The 9,475-nt window shown below is 27.1% G+C and overlaps 1 protein-coding gene across 1 annotated transcript; it reads left to right on the top strand.

Moving 5' to 3' along the window:
• Positions 1 to 905, top strand: LOC114189002 (Integrase-type DNA-binding superfamily protein). The gene has a single exon (XM_028077696.2). The coding sequence runs from the start codon at positions 185 to 187 to the stop codon at positions 737 to 739; it is 555 nt and encodes a 184-aa protein (XP_027933497.2). The 5' UTR covers positions 1 to 184; the 3' UTR covers positions 740 to 905.
• The last annotated feature ends 8,570 nt before the right edge of the window (positions 906 to 9,475 follow it).

The following is a 9,475-nucleotide window of genomic DNA, read 5'->3' on the forward strand; positions in this document are numbered from 1 at the left end:
CATCCATAATTAATTGCATGCTGGGTCTTTACGTCGAAAGAGTAATCTGGTCCCTTAAAGTCTCAAAACCCTTTATGAATCTGCGAGGGTACTTACGTAATCTCATCCACCACCCCCTTTAGCGTCTCATCAACCTTATAAATCTCCGACACACCAAAACGCATGCCACTCCAACACACTGTGAATGGACCATCAACCCTGCCCCGATGACGATCTAACCGCCGCCACCACCGCCACCGCGAGGTCCGGCACGCGCCACCCCGTCTACCGCGGCGTCCGCAAGCGCCGCTGGGGAAAATGGGTCTCCGAAATTCGGGAGCCGCGCAAAAAGAACCGCATATGGTTGGGGTCTTTTCCGGTGCCAGAGATGGCGGCTCGAGCGTACGACGTCGCAGCGTACTGCCTCAAGGGTCGGAAGGCGCAGCTCAACTTCCCCGACGAGGTGGACTCCCTGCCGCTTCCGCCGTCCCGCACGGCCAGGGACATTCAGGCCGCGGCGGCCCAGGCGGCGCGCATGATGAAAGCGGCTGGCAGTGACGTGAAAAGCAGCATTGCCGATGATGACGGAGACAGCGGCGGCGACGATTTTTGGGGCGAGATTGAGTTGCCGGAGCTGATGGACGGCGAGTGCTGCTGGGGCTGCCCCGGGGGATCCTCGTGGATCACCTCCGGCGACATCGCCGATTGGACGGAGGAGGAGCTTTCGCCGCAGCAACCGTCGTTCCTGGCGTGTCTATAATCTGTATCTGTATTAATGGTGTTCAGGGTTTGGTATGTTTCTTATTTATAAATTTATAAATATGTTACTATCAGTATTACTACATCGTATATGCCAACTGTTCCTGTTGTCATAAACAATAATAATTATTATCATCAGTAGTAGTATTAATATATTTTCATTGAAACTTGTCTTTTCTTATCATTAACTGCTTCCCTGTATTTGGATTGGTACATAATTGGTAAAAAGAAGAGCTTTGGGTTTTTCTTGAATGAGTTTTAATGGAAAAGGTTAACTGGTTCAAGAGTCTTGCACTTTTTAATCGTTTGAGATTTCGAGTGACAAAGAAAAACTCAACCCGCATTAACTAATCATGGGAATACATAAACAATGTTTTATAAAAATTGGTGTTAAAGCTTCTGAGTTCTTTTCTAATTTCCAATTTTCCATAGCAGAATGTCTTCAACAAAAAATGAGTTATGACAGTGATGGATTGGTTCATATTTGAAAATGTAATCACAAGAACATGTTAATAAATGATAACGTAACCCTACATATGTAACACATTGCTTCCTTCATTTCATTCATCCTTAAGTTCTTTTACTAATTTTTCGTACACTAGTTTTCATAGTATTAATTGATTATAAATATGATTATTTATTATTACAATGTGTATTTTTGGAAATCGTGATTATAAACTCTAAACCGCAATCTCAATTTTAGTGTTTTTCCGTGTTTCTATCAAAATGTCCACATCACGCGCAATGATTTATTTTAAAAGCACGCCCTAATTGTGTATAATGCCAAATGGTGGTTGTATATCGCAATAAACAAGTGGTGCAATATACACCTCACATCAAGCATTTATAAGAAAATAATCATTTTCAAACTTTTTTTTTCCCATTTGCATCTCTTTATTAAAATCCCCATCTTATATTATAGTTTTCTCTCTTGGTGATAACACATTAGAAAGAAGGTATTTGAAGTTTATTCTTCTACGTGTGTGTATCGTATTCTGAATATCTTTGATTCAATTTTTTTTCTTCTGTTCTGTGATAATAAAATTACATGGAGTTCTCGTAAATGTTTGATGTGGGAAATAATTGTGGCAAATTATTCCGAGAAAACATTTAGTATTTTTTTAAGTTCTTGAGAATGTTGTTTTAATAGTTATATCAAAAACACTCGTACGTAGGTGGTTGAGTTCCAAGTAATGAATATAACACCAGAGATAATAAATAGAGATAACCATTTATGGTTTCATGCTAACTAATGACATTGTACAAGTTATACCAATCTGAAATGAATATATAAAATATTAGGAGTATATCAAATTTATATATCTCAAAAGTAAAAAGTTATTTCGACACCACCGTTTTCAAATAATTACCATTTGACATTATTTTTTTTAATAAAATATTATTTAAATAAAATATTAATTTATATGAATATCAAATAGTAATATTTGTGTCAAACTACCGCCGTTCATCTCAAAATTCTCAAAATTGTATAAACACTAACCAGACCTTAACACTATGATCGAAGTTTGGAACATCTTCCCCGTTTTGAGCTATGCTCGCAGAAGAGATACACTTATGATTTAAGCATTTGCATAAAAGAACAATATGCAGAACAAAATGAGGACAACGACAAATTCTTGGAAATATATATGATCCGTGGTTCTTCTTGTTTTTTATTTTGTCGGAGTAAGCACGTATGACAAAATAATGTTTATAAACACATTTTTTTACAGCAATTAAACAAAATGTCATAACTGAGAAAAAGCATAACATTTTAGAAAAGTTTGTGAAACAGAATTGATTCAATGTCAGATATATAGTCCAAGAGATTCCAAAATTTATTCAATGACTCGGTAAATGTATGACCAGTACTAACTTTACCAGTAATAATTTTAGTTTAAGTTATCTACAACAGTCTGCCTAAATTTAATCATTTTGTATTTCAATAAAGAATAATATAATTTTGAGAGTAAATTATAGTAACTACTCTTTTAAGTTTTATAAAGCATTGCAACATATACTATAAGGAAAGTTTTAGATATTCAAAAAGCTAGTAATAATAATGTAATTTTACGAAATCTTGGAATACCTATTGCAATTTAATTTAAATATATTTTTAATCCTTAAAGTGTTTGTTTATTTATGGGTATTTTTACTATTATAATTTTTACTTTTATAAATAATTCAAGTCTGATATTTCAACGCTCATTGATTAAAAAACATAATTTCTATACTTTTAAAAAAAGAATAAAGAAATATAATAACTCAGATAATATTTTTATATTTCCAAAATAAAATAAAAAATATTTTTTTATTATTTTAAAAATACATGTTTTATATTATTATTTGTACTAAATATGTTTTATCCTATCAAAACATCTTTAAAACTACGTTTTTCCCACACTTTCCCGTCTTTAGTATTTAATTTTAATTTTCATATTTAGATAAAATACTTTAATTATCATTAAATAAAAAATTACTATTTTAGTCTTACATACATTGATAAAAAAAATTACTACAAATTTGAATTAAAAGTATTCATTTGACCTATCTAAAAAAAATCCAATCAAGAAAACTGTAACACACTTATACGAACTAAAAAATATACTTATGACTTATATAAATAGATAAAAAAAATTCCATACAATAATCTGAAATAAAAATAATAATCCATGTTAATATCATCTGGCAAAAAAATTAATTTACATCAATAATAGATTCATTAAATTAATACAAAAAAAAATTGTATATTAGCTTCAACTGATAAATTTGATTTCTATCAATTATAGAGAAGTTTAATTCACACTAATTAAAAAATCTTGGCTGGAATCAGTTGGAAAACACCAATGTCAATTTTAATTAATAAATGATATTGATTGAAAAATAATTCTAACCTATTTGATTCACATAGTTTGAAAACAACTTTAAATATCATAAATGGAAAGAAGTATATGTTATCGTTAATCGGGAAGATTCGCTTTTGATAACAATATTATTGATGTTCAAAACGATATTATTTATGAATTGAACTTACTGAAAAAAGTACTATTCATTTCAATATAAAATAAACTGTTCCAAACATCAATAAAAAACAATTAAAAGTAAATTAAGCAAACATAGTTTAAAAAATGCGGATTAGAGAGAGGAGAGAAAAAAAAATCAAATTCTTATTATTTTTAACTGAAATTTGAAATTATCAAATTTTAAATAATTAAATTGGTCTAGTAAATTTATAAAATTTCAATTAATTTTTTTCAAAAATATTTATTCAAACAACTTATAAAATATTTCCATTTTTTATAAAAAATTATGCCTTCTGGAAAATTGTCACCTAGAGTGTAAGTAATATTAACTCATTTTCATAAAAAATGAATAATATATCATTGTCATGTTTTTAAAAAAGTTCTTAATTCAATTACTGGATTAAATATAACTTTAATATATGTAATTATAACCATAGTTATGTAATTTACTTTGTCCTTATAATTTTTAAAATTTTATTATGGTCCCTCACTGTTACATAAATACCGACGATTATGTAATCAAATATCATGTCAATATATACTTATAGAATCGCGTGAGACTTAAAAACAAAAACAGCATATTTACAAAGCTTAAAACAAAAAATTAATTACAAAAATAATATATTGTTTAGAAAGAGAAGTAAAAGGATAAATATAAGTAATTTACTCCAAAGATAAAATTTGTTAAAATTGTTCACTTTTATAAGTAATTTAATGAAAGATATTTTTAATTATGCATTATAACGGTTATGAGATTGGGATGGCTGTTTTCATAACAAAAAGAGTGATAAATATATATATATATATATATATATATATATATATATATATTTTTTTTTTTAAATACAAAAAAAAAAGTTAGAGAAACCAAAATTATATTTAACCTTTTAATTATTTTGAATGCGAGTCAAAATCTTTCTAAAAGTGTTACAACCTTTTCCTTGGTTCTGCACAAAAACAAATGTAACTCTGAGTGAAGAGAAACGTAATTGACTTATTGTCTGAGTTTTGACCTGTCAGTATAAAACTGGGAGCTAACGAGAGGACGCAGAGGAACAGCAATGGATGGTGACAGCACAAACACACAGTAAATAGAACCCTTTTGGTTCATCATTTTAGCACCACAAAATTCTAACCCAAAGTCAAACTTCCCAGGTGTATTGTACGTGGAAATGTAACTATGTAACCAACGGAGTGTTATGTTATCACTGTTTTTCACTGGTTTGAAACCATGCACGTGATTGTGTTACTTCCACAGATACCACTACCTATACTCCTTCTTTTCATGAGCTCTTCTTCCTTGTGTGCGTCATCATTCACTCATCCTGACTTCAAAATTCTTTTATTCCTCCTTAAAAATGCTGCAAATCAAAATAATAAAAAAATATCAAATACATGCTATGTATAGCTCATGAAACTGGCTCATAATTTTTTTTTTTAAAACTCGTTGATAAAGCCAACAGCAAGGAATAGATGTGGCAAGATAGCAAACCATAGACTTGTGACAGTGAAGAAAATGGGTTTTGGTGCAATGAAAAGTGTTGTTGCTGTGATAACGATGATTGGTAATTCTGATAGTAAACACGTTGAGAATGATTATAACAAGGTATACGTAGTTGTGATTGATAACTGTAAGAAAGAGATTGACAATAATGTTTTGTTTTTTCAGCAGAGATTGACAATAATAATGTAGTTATAGTAGGTGGCGAGTGCAGGCAGAGGTTGTAGTAGTGTCTACAGCAGTCTGTTAATGATCATTCATTATTGTAGACTTGAGTAGTTGCAGAATCTTTATTTGAAATTATTTGCTTTTTTAACAAAAGTGCTAAATTTAAACTATTTGATACTAAGATTATAAGTTAAAGATGTGTTGAAATTAAATTAAAATTAATTTTATTTTGTTTAACAAAATGAATTTATATTTGAAAACCAACGAAACACTGAAATGTATGCAATAATCTTGGATAAGTAGCTAAATTTCATGAAACAAGCAACAAAGTAATTTATTCGTCAAATATATCGTTAGGAATTTAAGTGTAAATCTAACTCCCACGTTAACTATAAATGAGAAAGTAAAGCATTATAAGAAGAAAGACCCATAAATTCATTTTCTTAAGGTTTTAAGTTAAAAGTAATGTTAATGCCTTATGTGGTTGGACTCATGTCTCATTAGTGTTTGTTCTTTCCGGTAAAATCCCTTTATAAACCTAACATATATGACATAGAAAAAAGGAATATAATGAGTACTTAGCTAATGCCTATAGGTATCGTTGAAAGAAAGAATAACACAAGAAAAATGGAAGTCATATAAGATAAGCCAACATTAAAATTATGTTGTTAATCCAACTCAATAACATTATCTTGCAAGAAATTAAAATGCGATTGGTCTATACTAAAAAAGAAAACCAAAATAACTACTGCATTCACCATTTTTAATTATCTGTTTTTCAAATTTTAATAATATTGTCCCAAAAATCAGGGATGATTGATTTAGTTGAAGTTTTACATACCAAATTGAACCAAGTAAAATAATATACTGCGTACTATAGAAGTATTAATTAATAAAATTGCATTCAACTATGTCCCAATTATTGCCTTACTAATATTCTTTATTATGTCTTTTTTAAATTAATAATAATCTGTGTCCCAAATGTGTGGAACGTTTACAGTTTGATTTAGTTGGAATTTTACATAACCAAACTAAAATAATACTTCGTATAAGTGGGTGATATATCAAATTTAAACCACCAGATATAACTTTTTTGATTTTAGGATGTGGAGAATGATGTTACTATTTGTTTTTCGTTAACAATAATATATTTTTGTTGTAAACCCTAGTGAATGGTCCCTTTAATATACGTCATGGCTCACTCATCATGACTTCAAAACTGCATGTTTTTTGTTTAGTGGATCCATTCATGATATATAACAGAAGCTTAGAGAGTTTTGTTTTGTTCTACGAATGAAGCCTTGGATTCTGATTTTAGCCCCACGAAATTGTAGAGCTCAGTCAAAGTCAAAGTTAGTGTAGAGAAGTACGTAACGATGCTTTTCATTGGCTTAAAACCATGCACGTGACTCCGTTACTTACACAGTTACTACCCTCTCATCGTTCTTTTCATGGACCCTGCTTCCTTCTTATACGTCATCATTCACTCATACTGACTTCAAAAATATTATACTTTTCTTTTTTGTTAATTTGGCAGCTAAAATATGTCGGAGTTAGTACTTAAGATTGTAAATTGAAAATATAATGTGGATTGGATCAACAACAAGTTTCATTTTTCAAAGATATATATTATTCCTGAATATAAAAAGTATATATTGTAAGTGCTGGTTTATTCTATTAGCTAGATATATGATTTTTTAGTAAATAAACAATAAAAATTTGATGGATATGTTTATAATTAACTTATATTACTTGTTTCATATAAAACTTCATTTTCATCAATGTTTTTTCAAAAATTTTGGTTGATCAATTGTCTGTTTTAAACAGATACTAAAATATAGTAAGAAAGAAAGGAAGATAAATTAATCAAGATTACACATATTATATTAATTAAGATTGCAACGCTGTAGTATATGTTGTTTTTTTTTTCTTTTCCAAAAAATGATCATTTATATTTTGTTCACCAACATGTAATTGCAATAATAATGATATAACGAGACAAGACATAGTTGAATGCTGGAAATTCAAATATTAATTTAAGTTCACATTTGATAGAAATGAGAAAGTGAAACATCATATAAAAAAATATATCCATAAACTCATTATATAAGTTTTGAGTTGATAGTGATGTCAATCACTTATGTAGTTGAACTCAAGTCTCATTGATGTTATAACTTTCACTCTCTAGTGAACATCCCCTCTCTAAAGACCAAACATTAAACAATGATTAACTTAAAATCCCACTTGTAGCTATTATAATTATAAAGTTGACAAAAGTATATTATCATGTGTAGGTACACTCTTATATCATAAATTATAATAACATAAACTAGCTTTTCTTACTTTTATTTTTTTTCACATTATGAATACCATACTTTTAAGACAAGGAGTCAAATGCATAACAAGAAAAACTAGTAAACCAAATCCAAATTTCAAAACCTAAAATCAAATCATAAAAAACGAGTACTCTAACATATGCATGTTACTCAAGAAAAAAAATATATTGCAAAAAAAAAAACCCTTATGCCAGAGTCATTCTCCAAAATAGAAAATATACTTTTTCTTCACAAGGTTGAAGGCTCCAAAAATATACTTTAGGAACGATAGAAATTGCCCTTGGGTCTTTGAACGAGGAGAGGGAAAGATCTTAGGAAAATATGTATAGATTGAGTTTTTGTTTTAGTTTTAAAAAGAGAGGTCTTCCAAAATACATAAGGACGCGCTACTTTTTCCTAAGTACACCTCTTGTTTTGGTCCTGTTTCAAAAACTAAAAACTTAACAACTCAAGATCCAAAAACCCTCCTTGCTAACTACACCACCTACTCAAATACACAATGTGTATAAAACATATCATCACATAAGTTAAGGATTCATCATGATTGAAAGTGAATTATAACTTAACAATTATTTTACACAACTATAATAGCACAATACTTTTTACAATGTTATAGTTTATATATATATATATATATATATATATATATATATATATATATATATATATATATATATATATATATATATAAAATGTCAACATCATTTAAATATAAATATTTTTTTTCTTTTTTTGTTATTTTATTTTTTAATACAATTATTTTTATTTTATTTTCTTACTCTTATTTTTAAAAAAAAAATTAATTATAATTTAATTTTTTAATTGTTTAATATAACTTTTTAATAACAATATATTAAAAATATATACAATTTTAAAATAGATTAAATTAAAATAATTTAACAAATATTAACCATCCGGTTAACAATTTCTTTTGAAAAATGTTTCTTTTAAATTAAAAATAATAAATATTAATATAACATTTATAAAATATTTATATAAATTAATATAAAAAATATATTTTATTTTTTTAATTTATTATTTTAAAAAAATTAAATATTTAAATTTATATAAATTAAAAAAATAACACAATTTTATATAATTTTACCTATGTTAACCTTCTGTGGAAATCCGAATAAATTTTCTTATTATATTTTTTTTAACTTTAAAATTAATAAATATTAATATAATAACTTTTTAATATTTTTATTAATTAATATGAAATAAAATATGTTATATTTGTTTGATTTTTTATTTAATAAAAATTATTGAATATTTAAATTAGCATAAATTAAAAAAATAACATAAATTTTTATATGTTAACCGTTGTGGAAATCCGATTAACATTTTTAAAAAAATATTTTTTTATAATTTTAAAGTAATATATATTAATTTATTAAAATATAAATAAGTTTAAAGAAATTAACAATGAAAATTTAAAATTAAATGTAAATTAAAGAATAAAATATAAATGAAAAAAAAAATATATATATATATATATATCTTTTTGTTAAAAAAATTATTTTTTGATTTAATTTATTTCAAAATATTATTTACTTTTTATATATTTTATAAAACTAAATTAATTATATATATTAAATAAATTAAAAAGTTAAAATAAAAATAAATTTTAAGAAAATTAACGGTTAAAAAAGTAAATAAAATAAAACCATAAAAAGTTTTTTTTTATATGTATATGATGTCGATATCCA

The sequence above is a fragment of the Vigna unguiculata genome, chromosome 6 (genome assembly GCF_037176805.1).
Source record: "Vigna unguiculata cultivar grain cowpea cultivar isolate G323 ecotype 2 chromosome 6, ASM3717680v1, whole genome shotgun sequence".
NCBI lineage: Eukaryota > Viridiplantae > Streptophyta > Magnoliopsida > Fabales > Fabaceae > Vigna > Vigna unguiculata.

Coding starts and splice junctions, on each gene's coding strand:
- LOC114189002 (XM_028077696.2), top strand. CDS start 185: ATGGACCATCAACCCTGCCCCGATGACGATCTAACCGCCGCCACCACC.